The sequence below is a fragment of the Podarcis pityusensis genome (genome assembly GCF_964106645.2).
Source record: "Podarcis pityusensis genome assembly, chromosome: 6".
NCBI classification, from domain to species: domain Eukaryota; kingdom Metazoa; phylum Chordata; class Lepidosauria; order Squamata; family Lacertidae; genus Podarcis; species Podarcis pityusensis.
In genome coordinates, this window is record NC_138030.1 from 48,143,476 (window position 1) to 48,168,229 (window position 24,754).

Genomic DNA, 24,754 nt, shown 5'->3' on the forward strand with positions numbered 1-24,754 from the left:
AGGAAGGGATAAAAGTTTACCAAAGAGGGTCACATAACAGCTATTTATTCTTTTCATTCATTCATTCATTCATTCATTCAATTTATATCCTGCCCTTCCTCCTGAAGGAGCCAAGGATGGCAGCTGTGACATATAAAATATTACTGACAATAATAATATGGTGTACGTATTTGCTTTTTATTCCTAGTTACTGGTAAAAAGCTATAGAATTTTTAAAGCAAGTTTAGCTATGTATGTTGCTGATCCTTCAGGTAAACAGGCATTGGTAAATTTTCCAGTGTGTGTAGATGATATTTTAATGCAGAAGAACTGTAAACTAGCAACTCTTTCACATTTAAATATGGTTTTGATTGTTGTATTTCTGGAGGCGAAAGCAGTTCTGGAGCAGAGAAAAATATTTTTTCACCAGCTTCTGCTATGGAGACAGGCAAGACCTAACACAAAACTGCTTCTTCTGACTGAAAATCTGTTGACATTGGCAGGCACCATTTAAACACAAGCAGCCTTTCCCAGCACGGACATGAAAGTAACTAGAACATGTTGATTTCTGCACAAAGTGAAGTTTGATAACAGAGCCCCATCCAGAGAAAAAGTGACAATCCAAATTGGCCATGCATTCTTGGGTGAATAAAGCTGCTGTTCAGGTGTGGAAAGGTCAGGCATCTCTGTGTCTGGCTGGGCTGAGAAGGATGCTCATGGTTGCTTATTGTTAATAATCACTGTCATAATAATTTGACTGCATCTTCTCTGATGCTGGAGGAATTGTGGTAGAAGCACCACACCATATATGGCAAGGGGAATACCCAAAAGAAACTCTTCCCATTAAGGAAGGCCTGTTCAGTGTCTAGTAGATGATAGTGTAGGCTTTGGGCCTAAACCAGGCTTTCTGAGGACACTGGGCCAAAATCTGGGGGTAGGCCTGGCTTCTAGAGATGACACTGAGCTGAACTCTGAAAAGCCTGCTTAGATGTGGTGTGTCCTTGCCTAGCTGTGAAGATGGAGTATCCTTCTGGAATCAGGAGAGCAGTGAGAGCCCATGGATCTCCTTGCGGGGGCAAGGAGACAGTTGTGCCTTGATAGTGCCAGAACTAGAGGCTGCTGCTTTAACCTCTCAGAATGAGCAGCTTAAGATAGAGAGGACAAAATGTGAGTGCATAATTGATGGCAAGTGCAACATCTGGGAATAAAGCAGGGTGGGCACAACAGGACACGAATTTGCAGAATGTGCACAACATTGATTTATACTGTTGCACGCCACTGCCAGTCTCTGAGCGGTTCAAGATTCCAGGGCGTTCACCCAGGTCTGTGTTTCCTTATAGGAATGAGGCACGGTGGAGACTGTGAAAAATGGTTTATTTACACATATATACAACGTGAGCCTATGATGGAAGGGTTCACAGCATCAACACTCCAAGAGGGTCTTGCTTCTGCCATAACAATAGCTTTCGATTCAAATGGAAATCATACATCATTCTCTGCCAGCTGCTTGGCTTCTTGGTCATACAATGCCTAACTCTTTACTCTTAAGCTTCTAGCTCACTTTGCTTCTACCTCTATACTCTAAGCTCTGGCTTTATCTCTTGAGAGAGGGGCCTCATCCTTTGGCTGTCTGGCACACAGTCCTTTTGCTGCTTTGTTCTCTAAGTGGCCCATAACCCAGGCTATCACTTCACGGGAAACTAGCGTGGCTTAACTAGCTTTTAACAGTTGTTGAATCCAGGGATTAAAAATGCACACAACTTAGAGCCACAAGCCTTAATTAAATTCTAACACTAGCTAGATCTGGGGATTATAGTGGTCTGTTACCCCCAAACTCATAAAATTATGTGTAGATGGAAGTTTAGAAATGATTGCTATAATCTAAATAGAAATGCAGTGCAACTCACCATAGTGGGTAAGACTGACCAGGTGGCTTTTGTGTACCTGAGTCTGCTGTCCAGGTGCTAGGGTAGGAATGGGAATAATATCTGTGATTGTACTGAGCTGAATTCTGAAAGTGCTGTAATTCTCAAATCTGCCCCAATCACTTTATCATTGTTCTCTTCCATGGCCCAACTGTATGTATACTAGGCTAGTGTTTTACATGACTGACATCAGTAGCATTTGCACTTGACTGTGGTAAATATTAACCAGTACAATATGCAAATTACCTGTGCAAATCCTCTGTACTAGGGCATGAAATCAATTGTTCTCCTGGCGCGAAATGGTGGCAGGAGTGGAATGATGATTGATTGTCCAGCTCTTTATATAAGATTTCTATATCGTCCTCCCTCCAAGGAGCACAGGGCAGCACACATGGCACACACCCACCCCACCCCACCCCGGTTTCATTCTCACAACAACCCTATGAAGTAGGTTAAGTTGGGAGTGGTGACTATCAAAAGGTCACTTAGCAAGTTTCATGAGTAAGGATTTAAAGGTAAGTCTTTCTGACCCAAGTCTTATGCACTTCACACCACACTGACTCAGTCTTGCAATTTCCCTATGGCATGGAGAGCCCATGGTAGGAAAAAACAAGATAATGAAAATAAGTAGTCAAGAGGAGCAGTCGAGGACTGAAACATCTGTGATAGCAGCATGCCCTAGCACATTCACATTAAATTTTAGCCATGGTTTAATGTGACATGCAATCTAAGTTTCTGTTGGATGCTAATGATGTATCTCAGGGAAATCCATAGTAAGTATCACATGCAGCAAGACAGACCTGGGTGCATTGGTCAGGGAACAGTGTTTTTACCAGGAGTGATCTTGCTAATGTGACTGCCCTAGATAGACCCTCTTTAGACCATGGAATGTGTGGATTCGAGAGCGCTTGATTGAAACAGTAAAATGGTCTCAGCTTGACCACATCTGATGCTCCTTCAGTTATGATAGGGAATGGAGGGGTTTCAGTGGGAACAAGGCCAAAATGAGAATTATGTATAAAAGCCTGCCCCGTTCATTAGTGGTAACTGTCCTCTATTTTCAAAGTTCCACAGGGAGATTAAGAGCAACTTCCTGTTTAATGCATTTATGTACAGCCAGCTATAGAAAGAACTAGATTCCACTAACCATGATATTTTATGATGTCCTTTGCCCGCAACTGTGAGCAGCCTCTGTTTCTCACTTGCCTTAACAAGATTAAATGTCACAATTTTCTGAATCTAATAAGTATCCATCAGCAAATGCACCCTGGGTATTCTGAATGCCAAATAGTGGCTTGATGCAATGCCAGACTAGATGCCCCATCTTTTCAGAGCGCAATTGGAAAACTAAGGTTTCATTTTTACAGGAGTACAAACCATAGCTCCTACCAGCACCAGCTTAGTACCTCTGAAAATAAAGTTCAAATGAACTGACCAATCAAATCCTGGCCTGAAGTTGCTGTTTTATTAATAGAATGACATGAGCTGATACCAGGGAGAAAATAATTAACTCCGTTTGGAGAGAGACCAGATTGCCAGGCTGGTTGGCTCCTGCTAAATGGCAAGACTCCTCTGGTAGCTTTATTCTCAAATACTATATTTTGAACTGTCATATATGGTTTTGTAAAATATACCAAGCTGTATAAGCTGAGTTGGTGCTCAGAAGCTCAACTTTGGATTTGCTACACTAGAATGTTAAGTTTATGTTTTTTTAGGCCTCCCAGAAAACCTTTGAGCTGGGAAATAGGCATATTTGATTTTTAAATGAACAGATTCATAACACTGTTGTGAATTGGCAGCTTGCTGTGCAGAATCAGAACATCAAAATGCTTGGAAGACACACGTTGACATTTTAGGTGCCATACATTATGCAACATCTCACTCCCCAAATATTTCCAGAATCTAATTTTACTAGCACAATATAGGCACCACTGTCAATGCTCAGGAGAGCTGCTAGGAAAAAAGATAGCAACCTTAGGCACGCAGATAACATAATGTCAGCCAAATGGTAGTAGGTACAAATTCTGTACACATCAGAAACGTGAAGATCTAGGTGTTAGGACTTTTATTTAAATAGCTTTACCTTCTCGCTGGCATTACTATCCTTTCATTTGTGCTAGGAGTATCATCCCGGGTGTGGGATGGTTAGTTTAAAGTTGTGGCTGTGAAAAACTCAGGCACCTTCTACAAGTAAAGGAGAGCCATTCATGGAAGCAGGCTTCAGGCCCACAGTTCCCTCTGCTGTCTCAGGATCTGTGTAAACAGGTTTCTGATGCTGGATAAGGAACCAGATGTGCAGTGCTGAATACACAGAGAGGATGCAGATGTGCATCCAGATGTGCACTCTCCAGTATGGTGTGAGTGAAGCACATTACCATTCATCTTATTAACATATTTCATGTCACACCGCTCATAGCTTAATCACAACTACAAATGTGTATTAGTTTCCCATCTGTCATGCAGGACCCACATATCTGTCTTCAAGTTATTATGTTTATTTTTATTTCTGTAAAAGATTCTTTTCTTCACTCTTCAGGTGCAAAACCGCCCACAGTGGCTAAGAATAACCTTAAAAGCACAACTACAATAAATGCAAAAAAACTACAACAGTAACCTTTTTAAAAAATATAAAAAATCATTAAAAAGTAATAGCAGCAGAGATACAATAGCAAAGTAAAACATTGCAGAACATATTAGCTGGGCAAATAAAAGGATTGATGCCGAAATGACACTGGATTCAGGGCCACTTTGAGCCTCCCTTGGGAGATAAAAGGCAAAGGTGACCATGATTTTAAAAAACTGCAAAGTCCATAGTTAGGTTAATACGTTTTATTAGGACTAACCCCAAAGGCACAACAACATGGCATCCTTTCGAGTTCTCCAAAAGATGTAACACAAGGTGGTGGGACGAAGAAAACCACCCGCTTTGTGCAACATCTTCCATGTTGAGGAGTTGAAGACAACACAAAAGCTTGCCACATTTTTGTGGCGGAAGATACTACCTACAACTGAGAAGCCTCCTAGATGGGGCACCAGTCACCTCTCCAGGGTTACATACTTATTGCTGGAAAAACAACATGGGGTTGAATCCAACAAAGTCGTTGCACAAGTGGAAAGACTGGCTCTTACAACAAAACTTCCCCTCTCTCTCCTCCTCCCATCTGTCCCCATACTTCCCCATATCTGCTCCAGAGGGTTGGGGGAAACCCAGAGCAGATTTGAGGGGTATGAGGGGCATGTAGAGGGAGGAGAAGGAAAGGAATTTCCCTTGCATAAGCTGAAGTAAGGCATGTTGTTTTTCCTGCAACAGACAAACATGTCTACTGGAAATTCTGTATTGCAGAGGATTGTATCGAATGTTAGTCATACTCATGAGCAGAACCACTGTAATTAATGGACATGATGAACTTAGGTACAGTAATTTTAGTCGGTCTACTCCAAGTAACACTTATTTGGATGCAACCCATTTTCCTAGCATTTTTGTTCCTGGTGAATATGAAATACTTCCTCTAGTTAGGCACGTTTGTTGCTATTATGACTGTAGTTAGCCCCACACCACCCGCCTTCATAAATAACAATAAAGGAAGAAAGGAGTAGGATGAATCCACTGGGGACGAGGAATGTACATTCTGGTAGAGAGCTGTGCAAGAATATCAAACACCCCCAAGTCCAGCCTTCTTCCATTTGAATCTTATTGGTCTGGAGGCACAGGAACGCAATCCAACTAAATATTTATATCTGATAAGCTACAAGGAGTGCTGGCTGGCGCTCTTGGTTTGCATAAAAGTGAACAAGACAGACAACAGGAAGCCAAGGGTGGGAGCAAGTCACCTACATGGTTTCCTCCCCATCAAACAGCTGTGTGTTTTGAAAACAAATTTTTTTACTGAATTTTGTTAAGCAAACAGCAGCAGTAAAACACGTTTGTTTAAAGGTCTGCTGCTTGGAGTTTAACATGCGTTTAGTTTAGTTTAGTAGATATTAGCCACCTTTTCTTTTTCCTTTATAAGTGCTACAGCTCAACTGAAACAACCAGGCTTTCAAAACTTCATCAGAGTTTGGTGGTCTTTCTGTGCCCGCACTGAGGCTGAGATCCTAACCCCACGTTACCTAATGCACTGATTACCTAAAGCACTGATTCCACACTGATTGATTTTACTAGAGCTGGAAGGGTCCTTAGGGCCATCTAGCCTAACCCCCATAACAATGCAGGGCTTACACCTGAACAAATATGGCTAGGATTGCGCTGTCAGTCAAGAAGCCCCACCAGCATGTCCCAACCCTCGAGACGAGTGACGCCGCTTAAGAAAGACTTCAGAGCAGGTCCGGATCGCCTTCGCCGCCCGTCCCTTCGAGGGGGAAGGCGGAGCCGCCAGGCAAGAGGCTCCGCCCACAGCCCGCGGGGGGGGGGCGCCAAGCTCCATGTGCGCCCGCCGCCGCGTGACGCGCTCCCTCTCCCCCTCCCCACCCGCGCCTCCACTTGCGAGTTTGACAGGACTTTCGACGGGGCTTTTTTCCCCGCAGCTCCGCGGAGGAGGGAGCAGCAGCAGCAGCAGGCGCCTCTGCAGCCCCGGCCGTCGTCAGCCCCGGCTCCCCTCGCCTGGACCACTCCTCCGACCGCGCGGCGGAGAAGCAAGGAAGCCGCGCTCCCCGCAGCCACTGCCGTGCAGACGACCACCAGCAGCAGCAGCTCCTCGCCGAGAATGTCGGAGCCCAGAGCCCAGAGGGGGGCGGCGGCGGCGGCGGCGGACAAGGAGTCCCAGAGCCCGGTGGTAGGGCGCCCTTTCTTGGCTACTTTCTCTCCCCGTCGCTCTTCTGTTCTCGCCCTCCCCCGCGCCCTCCCCCGCATTGTTCTCTCTCCTCTTTCCGACGCCCCTTCCCCTCCTCCTCTTCTTTGGGCTTTCCCTCCTGGCTGACCTGAACTCCCTGCCCTTGTTTCTCCCTCCTTCCCTCCCCCCCCTTTTTTGCTTCCCTCGCCAGGCCCAGCTGCTCTTGGGGCTGCGTTGGGGGCGCTTGGAGGAGCCCCTGGGATTCATTAAGGTGCTGGAGTGGGTAAGTTCGGCCTCCCGTGCAACTTTTTTTGGGGGGGTGGGGGTGCGAGAGAGAGGAAGGTGACGCTGCCGTCCAGCAAACGCGCTGAGAGACCAGGCCCTTGGAGATCAGGGGGAGTTGAAGAAAGGGGGCGTCCCTTCTCCGGCGGTGGGACCCTGCGAGCCGACTTTCTGGCTGCGAGCCGGAGGCGGCGTGCAGGGGCAGACTTGGGAGGGAGGGCGGGAGGGAGACGCCCGAGTGCCTGCCCTCTAAGGCAGCCCTTCTATGTGCAAGGAGTCTGGATTCGTGGACTGGGGTATGCATGGGAGCTGGCGTTAGCAGCGCTCACATTTCACTCGGGCGGGTTTAACCTTTCTGGAGTTCTGATCCTGCACATACCGCGCCTTAACTTGTCCCTGAGCTCACGGATTCGCTCTCTTCTCAGGCTTCCCAAGGGGAGCTTAGAAGCCCTGGTCTTATTTAGTCCCCAGTTTGGAGCCCAAGGGTTGGAGGGGCTCGGGGTATTTCCCTAGGATTAATGGGTGGCCAGGAAAATCCCCAAATTTCTGTCGCTGCAAGAATGAGAAATGAATGAGCCTTATTTAGAGCTAAATGTCTTATTGAAAAGGGAAGAGCCCTTGTTCTCACCTACAAGAAAAGAAAAGAAAAACTCTAAGATATGTACTTTTTCCTAAGTAGCTCCACAATACAGTTGTAACACATGGAACCTGCATTTACTTTCACTAAATGCACATGTTGACACAACATGACAGGTCTTTCAAGTGGACCCCCCCCCTTTTGGCCAAAAGGAGATGGTATGACTGACTCTGAGGTTGCGGCGCTCATCTCACTTTATTGGCCGAGGGTGCCATTGTACAGCTTCCGGGTCATGTGGCCAGCATGACTAAGCCGCTTCTGGTAAACCAGAGCAGCGCACGGAAACACCGTTTACCTTTATCTACTTGCACTTTGATGTGCTTTCAAACTGCTAGGTTGGCAGGAGCAGGGACCAAGCAACGGGAGCTCAAACCGCCAACCTTCTGATCAGCAAGTCCTAGGCTCTGTGGTTTAACCCACAGCACCACCCATGTCCCCACTCAATGGCTACCTGGTGACAATACTTAAATCAAAGGCAGAGGGTTGAAAGTAACAAAACAGAACTGAGCTGGCATCCATTTCATAAGAGTGCAGTCTTGGATAGGTTGAAGGTCAGTGTGGACACATCACAACTACTGAAGAGCATAAGAGAACCTTTTCCAATCTGGTGTCCTCCATCTACTTTGGACTTCAAGTCCCATCAGCTCCAACCAGCACAGTTCTGACTCTACAGGTGTTGCTATAGGACAGGGATGGGGGAAATGTTGCCCTCCAGACAGCAGGCTCTGCTATTAGGCAGACTGAGGCACCTGCCTCAGGTGGCAGGAGCCACCAAGGCACCAGATGCGATGCTGGTATTGGCTGAAATTGCAAGAGCGTGCAAGATCTTGTGCGATTTTGGCGAGATCTCACCCAAAATTGGTGCCAGTGCTGGCGCCGCTTCCACACCAGTGGGAGGGCAGGCAGAGAAGCAAACCAGTTCCAGCAGGTATGGCAGTGCCAAGGGCAGGCAGGGCAAAGGCAACATTTCCTGTTTCTCCAGACTGTCCCCAGGTGTCATTGGACTACAACTCCCATCATCTCTGACAACTGGCCGAGTGGGTTGGGACTGGTGGGAGCTGGTGTCCAGTGATACCTGGTAGATTCCCATACCTGCATCAGTGGGGACCTCATGAAAAAATTGGCCGATTAAAGCAGTGGATCATGGGAACCAATGCAGCATGAAAGACTAATGACAACACAATGACTTGCTTTCTGTGAAGCAGTATTAGTGTTCATGCCTTCTCCGATGTGCAGTATTTGCCTACTTGGTTATTTTCTGTGTGCACCTCGATTTTTGTGAATATGGCTCTTCTCCCTATAAGCAACAGATTACATTTCACATTCCATTATGTTGTCTGGCCAACTCTATAGCTCACTAAATCTCTATAGCCTACCTGCCTCTTTGTGGGGGGAAAATGGTGGTATAAATCAGTCTTAAGACTGGGGCATAGGCCAAAAACGTGTGTGACTTAAAAAGAAAGAGGTATCCATTGATGGCTCCCCGCCCCCTAAAAAAAAAAAAAAAAGAGTAAGGGAAGCACTAGACTTGAGATCTTAAAATGGGTTTTGGATTCTTTGAATGGAATAAATAGCCTTAGTAGCATCCAATTATGCGGCTTGGATAATAATACAAATAGTTCCTGAAGGAGCATGGTATAATTAAATAAGTAGTTCTCCTGTGCTGTGTTAGGATCTCTTTTTGCATGTTCTCCCCCCACCCCCAATGAGTGTGGAAGCATTTGTGCATGGCTTGATCAGGCCATCTGTTGTGGTGATGGTACGGTGAAGATGGTGCTTTGCTCTATTGCAGCATTATTCATCCTATATAAAATCTTTTTCTTATGTGTCCTGCCAGTTTATAGACCGGGAAAACAAAGGGCAGGATCTCAGTAGAAACAGGGCCCATACCCTTAATGCCTTTGTTTTCAGTTCAGTCCCTATTTCCTTCTACACTTCTTCCACATATTTGGCCCAAATTGGGTGCAGTTCAAATCTACACCAGTTCAGCATTTGGACTGTTGCTGCTTACTTTGTTAAGTTCAGTCAATTATGCTTGCAGCTTGGCCTTAGCTCCCCCTCCACCCCTGGAAATAATGGATACAGTACTTTGATGAGTATTATGGTGCTGTCATGAACTGCTGAATGAATGTAGATCTTAGATAGGATTATATAGTTCTGGAGGGAGGAGTCGGTCGATATGACTGGCTAGTGAACAGACTGTAGGACAGGGGTCAGCAACCTATTTCAGCCGTGGGCCGGTCCACTGTCCCTCAGACCTTGTGGGGGGCTGGACTATATTTTTTGGGGGGAAATGAACAAATTCCTATGCCCCACAAATAACCCAGAGATGCATTTTAAATAAAAGCACACATTCTACTCATGTAAAAACACCAGGCCGGCCCCCCAAATAACCCTGAGATGCATTTTAAATAAAAGGACACATTCTACTCATGTAAAAACACTCTGATTCCTGGACTGTCCGCGGGCTGGATTGAGAAGGCGATTGGGCCGCATCGGCCCCTGGGCCTTAGGTTGCCTACCCCTGCTGTACGATGACGTTTTTAGCTTGCCGCTTCATTCAGTTTCTACCAGCGATGTAGGATGGCATAGTGACCACTTCCTGTAAGTGTCTCTGGCCCAAACTCCCTAACCCAGGCCTCTTGGCTTCTCAGAAGGCAGGAACAAGTGTAGAAACAGAGGTCATGGAAAATAGTTGCTCCCTTGTGGAATAATAATGCATTATTAATTTATTTTTATTTTTTATTTATGCTTCCATCATAGTCCAAAATATGAACAGCTGCAGCCCTGGCCCCCACTTCATTTGTTTGCAGATTTCACATAGGTTTCATTTTCCCTGCACTTGTATTTGGACGGCCGAGTTTTGAAGTTCTTCAGCTGTAGTGGTGCAACGAGTGACTAGCGCTAAAGCTATATCCCTTGCCTGCAAGTTCCTTTCATGTTTGAGCATTTAATTCTCAAGAATGCTATATGCAATGATTTTAGCAGCTTTGATCCTATCAACTGAGCTGTTGCTGGGCCTGTTGTCCACTGGTACCACCTAGGTGTCATAATGCAGCACCGATACACCAAAACAGGGGCAAGTGCTGACTCTTTTTGCTGTTGTTGTAATGCTGAAGCATCTTAAAAGGCCTAATCTAGTTTTGTATGGGCCTGTGTCAGTATGTAGACATACTTGGGCCTAATAGCAAAACAAAATACTGATCTCGGTGCATGTATATTCTTGGTTGGCATGATATGCTAAACTGGAATAACCCTTAGTTAGAGAGATTTTAAGTTTCAGACTTCTGCTTTGTAATGCATTGGCATTTGCTTTTGAGCTGATTGTATTTAACTCTGGGTTAATGGTACTGATAATTAAAAACTATTAACATGTAGAGAACAACTGTTCTTTGGTATATAGTTTGGTGGTGAACTTGGACCAAATTACTTTTTAATTTTTATAAAAATTGACCTCTTTCAGTTGTTGTACCAGATAATTGTAGAAATTACCGGTAATAAACTCCGAAGATTCATTTTCTTTAAACCAGTAAGTTCTACCTAAGAACCTTAGCACAACCTGGTTTTCTGCGTAATCCAGCTTGACATTTATTTGTTACTGTCATTGTAGTGGAGAGGTACTTAGTACTGTGGAGGTTACTGATAACACACCCAGATGAGAAGTGTATTTTTTTAAAAGAAAAAACCATATTTAACTATCTTGGGTTGTATTATATTAAAGATGAATAGTTCAATGAAAAGTAATATGTTGTCTGCTTCTCTTCCCCTCCCCCCAATTAATTGGCTAGCTTTGCACATGGATTGCACATGGATTGTGGCATTTATCATTGTGGCTTGCATGTGAGCTGATCTTAACGTTTTGCAAGACAAGCCTGGATGATTGTGATTTTTTTAGGTCTTGGATAGTTCATAGCAGTTGATGCCAGATCTGTTGTCCTGCATGATGCCAGAGCCTGTGCCACTGTTTGCTACCAACTAGGACACATTTAGTTCTAAACTCCTTTGCTTTTTCCTCCAGCTCTTTGCCATATTTGCCTTTGGAGCCTGTGGTTCTTTCAGTGCAGAAACAGGGGCTACTGTGAAATGCAATGAGAGTCCTAAAGAGACAACTGCTATCACTGTGCAGTTTGGATATCCTTTCAGGTAAATGGGGGTCTTACTGAGTGTTAATTTAGCAGATACTATGTGGAGCTGGACATTGTAGCTAAATACATCATGGTCCTTATGATTCTGTTTCTAGCACCTCATCTTGCCTGTGTTTGGAAAGGCTTCCTGAAGAAATGGAACTTAGTTGCAAAATTTCTGCTTGTACTGGATAAACTCCAGAGAATCCCAACTCTAAAATTCTGGATTTCTAGGAAATGACTCAAAACACATGGGGGGGAGGTGTGGAGAGAATTGTGTGGTTTATTGGGGTTAGGCATGCCAAGGGCTTGTGCAGGCTTAATAGGATTTCCCCCTAATTTACCTTGAACAACCGCCCCCAACGCAACACCTCAAACCAATTTTGTAAATTGTTTTGATTTCAGAACTGGTTTGCTCCTCAGCATACAGGGGCACCGATATGGAAACACAAACACAAAGTCCCCCTTGGGGTGTATGCAACTAGTTTTATGGTTCTTCGGGTCCTTCCAACGTGAGGGGAACTCTGCTAGATCAAACCAAAAGACCATCTCATCGGGCAATTCTGTTCACTCAGTCCCCAAGCAGGACACACACACATAATTGCCCTTGTCTACTCATAACCCCCATTACCTGGTAATTAGAGGCCTATTGCCTCTGATATTGGAAGTAGCATATAGACATTGCTGCTAGAAGCAACTGGTAGCCTTATCCTCTGTGCATTTGCCTAACCCTCTTTCAAAGCTATCTAAGTTGGTGGCTCAGAGTTGGAAGGGCTACTTTGTACTAGATCTCCCACTAGATCTTTGTTTGTTCTAGATCTTCTTTATTGCAGAAGCCTGCTGGCAGTGGTGTCGCTGCCACTTACTGGTAGGAATGAGGTGGTGAGGTTGGGGTTGTGAGGACATACCAGTAGGAGCCCTGAATTGCTGCTTCTGGTTTGTTCACAAACCATGACCTTGCTGCCTTCTCACCCCTGCCATTACGTAGCAGCATTGCTCTGCCTCTACCCCACCAGGCAAGCCACTCTTGGGTTCTAGTATTCTGAGAGAGGGAGAGAAATCTCTCTCTCTGCTTTTTCTACACCGTGCTTAATTTTATACATCTCTATTGTGTGTCCTGCTCCCCGACCTTTTTCCTAACTTAAAGCAACCCCCAATGTTGTAGGAATGTGCTCACAGAAGAATAGTTCTGCTAACGCGAAGTAACATATTTATTTAACCAATCAAAGCATTTACACACCACTCTTACAAATACTAAAATGCAGATTAATTAAAGCAACACATTTAGTAACAGCAAATAACAAATACAGTAAAAGCATCAGCAATAAAATAGAATATATATTTGCTTTAATATGGACTATAACTCACCCATTGTTTGGAAGCTAGCAAAAGAAAGTAGTTACAGAATGCATCAGACCTGTTCCTTGCAAGTTCAAATGTGACTTTTTTGTTTTTAAATATACTGTTTAAGAGAACCAGAGAAAGACACTGTTAGTTTTTCTGACATGTTTGTCTATGTGAGCATCATAAGGTAAACAGACATTGCCATCAAGAAGATACTGTAGAACATAGTTCTGTTAATGGGAATGTAAGGGAGAAGGCACCCTTAGATACATAGGGTTCAGCTTCTATCCACTTGTAAGAGACTGCCATATGCCTACCTATTTTATGTTCCCTTGGACATAGGCTTTTGACAAAATCAGTTGTCAGCCATGTTAGCAATGAAGAGAAATTCTTGTCACATTGTAAGATAAGTTAGAAAATGTGTTAATGTGCCATTTTTGGTGATCTGCAGTGAACCTCATGAGTGAACACTGCTAATTGGGATGTTTTTGCTTCTAAGCAGTGAGTTTGTAGAATTGGGTCATCAGTTTAATATTTCCCATAATTCCCTGTTGGGCATATCCTAATTTCCCCTAATTCCTTGTTGTGTTTTGAATGTGGGCAGCCCCATTTCCCCAGGACACCAGAACATATCAGAGGAGTCCATCTGTCCCGGGCATTTTCCCTCAGGTAAAAAGGTAAAGGTAAAGGATCCCTGGACGGTTAACTCCAGTTGAATTAAACTATGGGGTGCAGCACTCATCTCCGCTTTTCAGCCTGAGGGAGCCGGCGTTTGTCCACAGACAGCTTTTCCAGGTCATGTGGCCAACATGACTAAACCGCTTCTGGTGCACAGAACACACTGATGAGTGCCAGAGCACACAAAAACGGCATTTACCTTCCTGCCACAGTAGTACCTCTCCATCTGCTTGTGCTGGTATGCTTTCAAACTGCTTGGTTGGCAAGAGCTTGGTCAAAGCAATGGGAGCTCATCCCATCGTGCAGATTCGAACTGCCAACCTTATGATTGGCAAGCTCAAGCGGCTTGATGGTTTAAACCACAGCGCAACCAGCCCCCCTGTTTTCCCTCATTAGGTGCCCTTTAAGGCAAGTATCACCTTTTCCAGCTTGTCCAAGCATAGCTATTTAAAATGGACAGGTTCCTGAGACTCCCTGGTTGCAGGCAATTTTGTTGCTGCAATGCCACCAAGGAGGAGGTGAGGATGCTTTCCTCCCAACACACCAACACTTCTTGGAGGATTTCATTGGCCTTGGACTTGTTTCAGGAGGAGCTCTAGCCAGTGTTGTTTCAACTGTGTTTTGAGTTCCCCCTTCTTCCTTTTGTGTGTGTGTGGGTTTAAATGCATTATATTGTATTTCCACTGATACTGGGGTGATTGCTCAGGGCTGAAATGATAAGGAAGGAGCTTTCTAAGGGCATTACCTTTGGAGAGTTTAATAAATGTTAAATGAATGGGTGCACCTGACACAGTAAAATCTCTGTGCTAATAACTGCTAGACAGAGGAACAGCAGATCAGAGTCTAGCACGAATTTGTCTTCTGAACTAATCCAAAGCAAAAAACCCCACACTGACTGTCATTTACACACACACACCCCTTCAAAATCACTGCTGGAGGACCTAATTGTGCATAGGGAAAGCTGTCTGGACAGCACTGTACTTGTAAATTCTCAGTGCTCTGTGATTTGTTTTGGGAAGGAGGGTTATGCCCTTCATAGCAAACTTAAAAGCTGCAACTGTCTTGATGCGTCTGTCATCTGTTGAGAGACATATAAGCATGTGAAATGTGTTTTCAAAATTATTTTATTTATTAAATTTGTATGCTGCCCTTCAATTGTAGATCTGAGGGCGGTTCACAGCATGAAAATACAGGATCAAAGCACAAAAGGCATAATAAAGACAAGACAGTAATGCACAGAAACCAGTAACCCCTCCCTTCCTTTTTGCTGCTTGCTCTCCTCTTTCCCTTCCACTATCTATGTTCTGCTAAGTCCTAGTCTAGGTGGTGTTGGGGTTCAATGCCACTGCAAAAAACAAGAGACTTGGATCAGATTGTGGGGGGCATTCATAGGTCCTTTTGCCATGCCAAATCAGGAGATTACCTTTCTTGGAAAGTAAGAAGCTAGCAATATTAAATGATTTGTATGTTAGGGATCTACCACAAGACTTGTCAGATGAGTACAGACATGGCCAAAGTTAGAATGAAATCAATCTTACACTCAGTGTATGTAGGATATGAGCGTGGTTCTATCTCTGCAACTTTGCTTCCCTGCCAACATCTGATAGCTATAAATAGAGGCAAGTCTGTGAAGTCTATTGAGATGCCTTTGACAGGAAGAACAAATTGGGAGGAGTGGTAGTGGTTCTAACAGAGAAAACACAGAACGAAGTATCTGGTGAATAGTCTCTTGGAATAATGAATTGTGTTGTGTATGAGTTGAGAAGCACTTTAGATGAAGGAGGCTTTTGCTCTCATTCTCTGAGCTCTTCTTGCTGCTTGACTTCTAGATTACTATTTGTGTTTTAGTATACCACAGAACCCTGCTACCTTTTGGTTGGGGGTGGGGGTGGAATTCACACCTGTTCTGTCATGGCCAAGCCTCCATTGCAGGGAGCCCTATATACTTAGGTGTTGATGGTTAAATTACTATCTGGACAAGTCCTTAGATCCTTCTTAAACTGCAGCCTGTGAGCTTAAAAATGTCTTTTCTAAGAGGTATGTTAAACATAAAAAGCTAGCGATTAGACAGACTTGGAAACATTAATTTTTCTCTGTTTAAGCCCCACGGTAAGTTTGCATTTTTCATTGGAATCATAGCTGCCTTTTTCTACCCTCTAAATTATCAGATGATTTCTGTGGGCTCTTGCTTATTAAAATAAGCAGAATAGCTTCACATAACCTGCAAACCATTTGATCTGCTGCAGATAAGCAGATTGGCTTTATAGTTCTTGTCTGCAATGTGGAAACCTCCTGATTTTAATGTCGGTAAACACAGTTTTATGTTGGAAGCTGTTGCTGAGGGCTCAAGCTACAGAACTTCTGACTTCAGTGCCAGCCTGGTTCAAATGGCACATGTGGGAAAAGGCTAGAGGCTATTTATATAATGTAGAGAGCTGCTGGTGCTATACCACCCGATAGCAGCTAGATGGAGAACTGTAATAGCTCTTCTTAGTGACCAAAAATTATATCCAAACAGCTAATATGCGCTCCATGCGCTTGATATATTTGGTCTCTTTGAAGATGGGGTATGTATATTTGTACTACACTTTTACAAAGTTCTAGCCCAACCAATTTTCTCCATGAAATGAAAATTGCAATTCTGTGCATCAGCCAAATCACTGCTTTGGAAAGCTGAGTCTTTGGAAAGCAGAAGGTGGAAAAAACTCTGATCCTGCAAAGTGGTAGCTGCCAGAACAGTCCCAGTAAGTTTCAAGGAAGGAGGTGTCTTTCATAGATGTTTCCACCTTGTATCTGTTTTGGTAGGAAGTTGGTTTAATACTTTTAGAGGAAACCTACAGAGTGTACCCCAAAGCTCAAGTATGTAATTAAAAACAGAGAGGTGCTATTTTTCTTTCTTTCAAGGAAGTGTCTTGTTCAATTCATGTCAAAGCATCTCTACCACACATGTGTCTTTTTGAAAGCTGTATCAGTACCCAAGAGGTTTGCTCCTTCAGAGTAAGGGTGAAATGTACTATCGCAGCAAGCCATATAGAGAAGGCACCACCTGTCATCAGGCCTTACGATAAGTGTGTTCTGATTAGGATAAGCAAAGATGCAGATATGGTTTTATTCCCCAATGAGAAGAGTAACATGATTCTATCCTGGAAAGGCTGGAGCTAGGCTGTGGTTGTTGGTTTGAGGTGTTTTTTCCCAGAGAGCTACAGGAACTTTGGAAAGGGGTTTGTTTGCTGTTTGGTGTGTGCATTCATCTCACTTTGATAAACAGGTGCTGCAGGGTTTTGTTCTGCTTCAAAAACCTTGCACAGTCTATTTGAGCTGAAGTGAGAGTGGGGCAAAATAAATCTCAACTACTTTTAACTCGCTTAAAAGCTATCATCTGTCTCAACCTTCACCCCTGTTTGTCAGAGGTAGCTCTGTACCAGATGTGCTAAGTCATACCAAACATGTTTCTTTCTCTTTCCTTTTCATCCTGACCAGGTTGTACAAGGTTCCATTTGATATGCCAGACTGTATTGAAGGATCTACTGCTAAAAGGACGCTGCATCTCTTGGGAGACTTTTCAGCACCTGCTGAGTTCTTTGTGACCTTGGGTGTTTTTTCTTTCCTGTATACCATGGCAGCTCTGGCAGTCTATCTACGGTTTCACTCACTCTACAAAGAAAATAAGAAGCTTCCTTTTGCGGTAAGATTTCACTTTGGTCCTCTGCTCTTTGATGCAGGACCTAAACCCCGGAGAACTAGTCTCTAAAACACTCCTTGGATAAGAGACACTTCTCTCTATCCAAATAGGAAGTGCTTCCCTAAACTCTCTAATTCAGTTTATCCTTGGGACAATCCGGAGGAGCAGCTCACACAACCATATTATGCATTGAGTGGATCTGGATGGTGCCTGATATACAGTGGTACCTCGGGTTAAGTACTTAATTCATTCTGGAGGTCTGTTCTTAACCTGAAACTGTTCTTAACGTGAAGCACCACTTTAGCTAATGGGGCCTCCTGCTGCTGCTGCCGCACCACCAGAGCACGATTTCTGTTCTCATCCTGAAGCAAAGTTCTTAACCCGAGGTACTATTTCTGGGTTTGCCGAGTCTGTAACCTGAAGCGTATGTAACCTGAAGCGTATGTAACCTGAGGTACCACTGTACAAGTATTTTCCTGCAGTGCTGTAACATGACAAGCTGCGCCTTCTGGAATTCCTGCTTCTACCCAACTATTTAATGTACAAGAACCTTTACCCTGGTAAAGGTGGAATCTTGGGCCTTCTTCAGTTGGAACAGCATTCCCACCCCCACCCCCCAAATGGCACAAAGACTAGTTAAAAACTATCTATCTAATGCTGTCATTAAACTCCTTCCCCTTGGGGTTGTGTGGAGCCACTTGAATTGTTATGACCCCATATCGCTTGCAGATCCTTTAAGAGTGTCTTAGGTAGCTGTGGAAAAATTGGATGTGGCTCTTTTGGCACATGTAGACCCACCATGTGAAGGGCCTGAGAGATGGAATGGAGCAATGACCCAACATCAAGGGCCCTCAATGCTTGCGTCTTTTGGGTGGAATAGGGAGGGCAGTCTGTTCTATGAGATGGAGCCATTGTGGTCTTCTCTGTTTTTTCCTCCCCCTAGGACTTCTGTGTGACCGTCTCATTTACCTTTTTCTGGCTAGTGGCATTTTCAGCTTGGGGCAAAGGTCTGTCAGATGTGAAAGCAGCTACGCGGCCTTCCAGTCTCATTGCTGCCATGTCAGTGTGTCAACTCAAAACTGCTGTATGCAATGCTGGGGCCACACCTTCTATGGGCCTGGCCAACATCTCTGTGGTAAGAGTTGTCTGGGGAGCAATATTGGGGGGGGGGGGGCGAGAATGGCAGAGCTTCAGCTGCATTGGAACCTATAGAGTGTAGCTCCACTGATTTTAATAGAGCTCGGTTAGTTTCATACACATTCATAACTTCATACATTCATACCCTTTGAGTAACTTAAAGCTACAGGTAGTGATGTACCGTATTTTTCGCTGTATAGGACGCACTTTTCCCCCTCCAAAAATTAAGGGGAAATGTGTGTGCGTCCTGTGGAGCGAATGCAGGCTCCTTGGCTTCAGCGATAGCAATGCGAAGCTGCCGAAGCGCAGAGGGAGTGCTCCCTCCATGGTCCGGAGGCTTCACGTTGCTTTCGCTGAAGCCTGGAGAGCGAGAGGGGTCGGTGCGCACCGACCCCTCTCGCTCTCCAGGCTTCAGGGATAGCCGCCTGAAGCCTCCGGAATGCAGCGGGAGGTCCTGCTGTCCTCCGGAGGCTTCGGGTTCCTTTTGCTGAAGCCGGGAGAGCAAGACTCTCCTGGCTTCAGCAGAGAGGGAGAGCGAGAGGGGGGAGGAGGAGCGCCATCCAGGTTCCTCGCGCAGCCGTCTCGGCACCGTGCCTTGCCCTGGGCGATGTCCCCGTGCATCTTTCCTCCACGGCGGCTGTGGTGGCGGTGGCAGCGCGGGCTCCGGAGGGAAAGTGCGCGGCCGTAGCAGCGGCGATGGGGTGGAGCAAGATGTATAATGACACAACAAACAGCTACTAACTAATGGATTTTAACCTTTTTAAAAAAATGCAGTTGGTATCTTTATTTCCCAAGTACATCTTTCAGAAGTCTTGCCCTTCTTGATGTGTACACCAATGAAGAACAGCCTGTCTGCATGTACTGAATATAAAGCTCCTGATTCTTTTTTAATTATGGGCATTTCACAGTTTTATTCAGCACTGGCAACAGTCCTGTCAAATCTGTACTTAAATAAGTACTGGTACAGCGGTTGCTGGTTTAAATTGCATATGTGATGGAGTACAGCAGTGCCTAAAATATATGCAACTTAGTGATGACCTAACTACAGATTTCAGCCCCTGAAGAGCAGACAAACAGCATCTGTTCAAGGCCATTTTTTAATGGATTAATTGATTCTAAAATAACTATTGACCTCATTTGGTCCTTGCCTTCACAAATGTGGATGAGAATCACCAGTGACTACTGTTCACAAACACTTACTGAAAACTAGTGAAAATTTGACTTTGTTGACCAAAGTGATGAAGTAGACAGAAGAAAATTAAAGGGCATTAAGGAAGAACATGTGAGCATACTAAGGTTTTGCATGGGCCTTAAAATTTGCTTTGTATCTGCTTATAAAAACAATTAGGATCTGTTTTTGATTCTCTGTCCACTTCAAACTGTGATTCGGGTTTTATGCTGCTCTGTATAAAATGGAGCTCTGTGTTCCCCATTCACTCTTATGGGAAATCTAAAAATGGCTATAAACTTTTTCCCCCTTTTGGCAGAAGCAGATGAAAGCACAGGAGCCCCTCCAAAGTGGATTAACTCTACCAAAACGCAGGCCCAGGAGCCTTTATAGGGAAAGTAAAAGGGTTTCACTTTCCTGCACAAGCCATACTAGGGCAATGCTTTTATAAGGCTAAAACACCAAAATCTAGTTATCTTTTGGGGGGTGGGAGACGATTTTGTCTCTTGTTCTTTCATACCTTAAAATAATTAAAAAGTGGGCAAATGGTGTATATTCTTGCTTGTACATTGACGAAAATATTAGCATCTTCACACTGGCCAGCTTAGCTTTCCCAGTGCTTGTTTGTGTTGGGATGCTATGTCCTCCAATAGGAGGTAGAAGGTGAGGCTGTCCTTAATACTTCCTGCAGAGTGCTGAGGAGCCCCCAGCCACAAACAGAGCAGCAGACTCTCTCTCTCTCTCTCTCTCTCTCTCTCTGTGTGTGTGTGTGTGTGTGTGTGTGTGAGAGAGAGAGAGAGAGAGAGAGAGAGAGAGAGAGAGAAACGGAGTCTAACTTTCTTTTTAAAAAATCATTGTTCTGCTTTAACAACAACAAAAACATCCACAGCTCTTCAGTGCTCCAAGGTCAGCATTTAGACAAACTTGCTTCTTGCAAAGCCCAAGGACCTAGAGTAGAGAAACATAGAGAAACATAGGCATATAGAGCACTGAAAAACAGAGCAACATGAGGTTTTGTAACACACTGATCCAGCTTAGAGCATTTTATTGCTATCGCAGTTTGACTCTGAAAGGGTTAAAAGAGCTCCATATCAACCCAATTTGCCTCATTATTTGGCTCCAGCCCAGAGTGGTTGCACTCCTCTACAACATACAGTCTGCTCAGATAGCTCGGCTACAAGCGCTTCTACATTAACTCTGCACTTCTCTCTTTCTTTCTCAGCTGTTTGGTTTTGTCAACTTTATACTGTGGGCTGGAAACTGCTGGTTTGTTTTTAAAGAGACCCCTTGGCATGCTCAGACCACCAACAAGGAAAGCTCTGCTGAACAAGGAGCTGTTGATAAGCAATAAGGAACCTCTCCTCCTTCACTCCTGAAGCCTCCTCTTCCCCCACCAGGAACAGTGCCTTGTCTCACGTACATGCTCATCCCATTTCACAGCAGGGCAGGAAATACGCCTTCTCTGCCAATTGTTGCTGCTGTCCAATAGTCATACTGGCATCTCTCTCTCCTGACTATTCTGGAATGCCTTCCTCTGGCTGAAATCAGGGGGTCCTCTTGTGGTCCTAGATACACAGACTGTACATGGTTACAAAAAAAACTCTTCTGCCTTCAGATTTTTTTACAAACATATATTATTGTGCATTGTAACATTGGCTACTACCAGTCCTAGGGTGTGTGGCATTGTTTCTTCCCATCTGCTTTTGACCACTTTATAATGAGAAATGCAGGTAGATTTGGATAACAGCATAGAGATAGCCAAGGCATTAGTGCTACAGAACCTGGGACATCTAAGCACTTTTGAGAGTAAGTACACCTTCGACTCTGCGGCCATAATAGAAGCAGAAGCGGCAATATGCCCCCGGGCTTAGCAGCAAAATAAAGGAGAAATACAAAGGGAATATTTTTACTTTCATACAATTGAAGGAAGGAGTGTGTTGCGTTTCTCTCTGTTGCATAATGGGGTATGAATGTGCTAAATATCTCTCTGCTTCTCTTAAATTCAGTTGGATGAAAGCTGGAGCTGCTGTTTGCCCACAGATGGGTTGTTCACTCTTGAGCAGCAAAGTTTTGGTGCCTTTATTTCTTTCCTCTCAGGTCATGCACAGATGTATATTATGTCCATATTGAGCCACAAGTGCTGACTCCCACCAGTATGAGCTGATCGGCAGCTTTTAGTCTCCATTTCCCTGTGTTTTTTTGTGTATAGTGGAGGCAAACCCTTCCCCACACAGAGGATGTAAACCCTGGATACCTGTTTCAGTGTCTTCTGAGGTCCTGTTCTATTTTTAAAATGCAAACCTTTAAATATGAAAACCTAGAGGAATTTTTCTCAGTTTCTAGGATAGTTTAATATAAAACTTGGGCCCAAGAGGCTTGGGGCATTCGCTTCTGGTTGACAAACATGCAGGGGAAGGGTGGAATTCTGTACAACTTGTTGTTTTGTTGAGAATATTTGTGGTTAATGACCTTAGTTCTGGCCTCTGAAAACTCTGGTAACAGGAACAGATGAGCTGTCAAGTTTGTGGTGTGGATTGTTTGTCAGTGAATTCATGTATGCCACTATCTCGGGCCAACGCCCGTTTTAACTCCAGTGTGGCAGTAGGCAGCTGCTTGTAGATTTCTGATGGAGGCTTGAGGCATCCCAGGCCTCCAAGTGAAGATGAGAATCTTTAAGGAAGCTTCCAGTATCCCTGGATGTCCCTCTAGCAAATGATGGGACCACCAGTTTAGGACAGTATTAAATCTGACATTTTTAAATCATAGAAACCCTTTGTTATTGTGTATATGAAGCGGATACTTTCAGGTGAAGAGAGCTGTCATATTTTCTTCCATCTTTTGATCATGCCATTGACATAAACAAGGGACTGGAGCCTGGCCTGCCATTTACTCCAAACTCTACTAGTTGCCTATTTTCTAAAACTTATATGAGTAAATAGAAAAGAAGCACCCCAAATCTTTAGATCCCTGTACTTCCATGTGTCTAATATTGGATGGGGGAAACTAGTTTTTTGGGAGGTTGGGGTGTAGCAAGTTGCAGGGAGAGTTCTTCTATGCTGATTAAATCTTTCATATCAGACCTTGTTAGGTCTTTGACTTTCTCTTATTTCCTTATTCTCTTTCTCCTCCTTGTGCTGAGAGAGAGGAATTCTCTCCTGCAGAAGGAAAAATATTAATGGTGCTTCATGAGGTGTGGGACCTCTACGCTAAGAAGACCCTCTTTGTACATTTTGTAATTTTCTTCTTCCCTAGTTTAATTATTGCCCTTGCCCCAGCATTACAGAACAGCAGCCTTTATGGAATCCTCTGGCATGTCTGCAGTCAAGCCACAAAGACTGAAGCATACAATCATCCCTTGTGTTGCAGTGTCCAGATTTTCTTGCAACATAAGGGCTGGTACAATACAAAAAGAAAGCTGACTAGCTAGAAGGAGGGCGGTTTTTCTCCAGTTTTCAGTCCAACTGTCTTTTAGGAGGACTTTCCCCAGTGATTCTTTTTTAAAAACCACTCACCGAACATCACCATTCACACCATGTTTCTGGCCACAAGCTACTACTTCATAATAGTAGGCTTAGGAATCAGCTTCTGGCATGGTAGTGTATTCCATAACTGACCATTACAGCCACTGTAGCCCTTGAGTGTACAAACAGATCAACCCTCCATATCTCCCCAAGTTAGGATACGTGTATCTTGTATCACATTTGTGTCTTATAGGGATATTTTCTAATTTCTTAAAGATTTGTCCAAGGTCCTCAGCTAGTATAAATTGACAGTGCGTGGTGCATACCAGCTGAAGACCTGACCTTTGTGTCAAAGCCGTGGGCAAAGCCTAAAGAATGCTGCTTCAGACATGGGAAATATTCTATGTAGACGGATACTAGAAGCAGGAATAAAGGCCTCAGTAATAGTTCCAGGAAAAGAAATGGTAATTGTATACCATTGATCATGCAAATCACTTTCCACACGGCCCAAGTTCCTGTGAGTTTGTTTCTCTCTGTATTTATCTATAAATCCATGTATAAGAGAGATAATATATAGGGTAGCCTTGTAGCACTACATTTGGCACAGCACAGGAGAGGGCTGTTGGGAGCAGCTGAGCAGACAGCAGGTGCAGGATATTTCACACCCTTGTGGGTTTTCTACTTTTTTTGGATACACCCGATGCATTGAAACCACAGTTATCCTGTATGACTAACTCTCTCAGACTCCTAGCTGCGTATTAGATGTGACACATCCCTCCTCTGTGATGGAGCCCCCACAAAACAGACTTCAAGCAGATGACTGGGGACCAGCAGAACTTGTAACTGGAAGAAGGGGAAGGGTCAGTCTCGGCTTGTACTAGCTTTGCATTTTGTGGCCTATGATTCCCCCACACATTTGTTTTGAGTAAGGGTGAGAAAAGAGCAGGTGTGGAATCGGTACAAGAGCTCAGTGTGAGAAGTGGTGTGGTTAGTGATACTCAATGAAGGGAATGCCAAAAATATACTCTGTCCTGTCCTGAAAATGCCACCATGTGGAGTAGAGACCAGCAGCCCTGGGCATGGTCTCCCAGTTCTCTCAATCATTTCCTCTTCTAGTGGCGGTATGTTGCATGTTTTTCTCCTTTCCTGACGATTGTTAGTATGGTTCTAATAAAGTGTCGAGAGAGTTTGCTCTGAGGGAGAGCTGACTTTGGGCTGGTTTTCTTTGTCCTTGCCTTCTGTTTCTACTTCGATCTCTTTTGCAGCCCGGTTCATAAAATACTGTTATCTCGTTGATTATTTATTGCTATGCTGGCTATCAGATGCATGAAAGGTTTTGGGGAGCCCTCGTTTCTTCTGCACCAACCGCAGGTGGCACTGTATACATTACACCAACATATGACATGGTCTGAAGGTGTAGGTCTGGGCATTGCCTGGAAGGCGCCATGCATTTACTGCCTTGGGTTCCATGACAGAAGAAAGGTTGTGATATTAATGTAAGAGAACAAATGCACATCCCAACATTTCATATCTCTTTCACGGATGATTTCTGCCTTTCTAAGACTTTG

General features: G+C 44.3%; 1 protein-coding gene across 2 annotated transcripts; it reads left to right on the forward strand.

The window, feature by feature from the left end:
• Positions 1–6,149: 6,149 nt before the first annotated feature.
• SYPL2 (synaptophysin like 2) lies at positions 6,150–24,400 on the forward strand. Of its 2 annotated transcripts, XM_081010551.1 has the most exons (6): positions 6,150–6,676; positions 6,885–6,956; positions 11,611–11,735; positions 17,219–17,423; positions 18,364–18,555; positions 20,948–24,400. In XM_081010551.1, the coding sequence occupies exons 1-6, from the start codon at positions 6,176–6,178 to the stop codon at positions 21,074–21,076; spliced, it is 1,224 nt and encodes a 407-aa protein (XP_080866677.1). In that variant the 5' UTR covers positions 6,150–6,175; the 3' UTR covers positions 21,077–24,400. The 2 variants fall into 2 exon arrangements, with proteins under 2 accessions (XP_080866677.1, XP_080866678.1); XM_081010552.1 differs by lacking the exon at positions 6,885–6,956.
• The last annotated feature ends 354 nt before the right edge of the window (positions 24,401–24,754 follow it).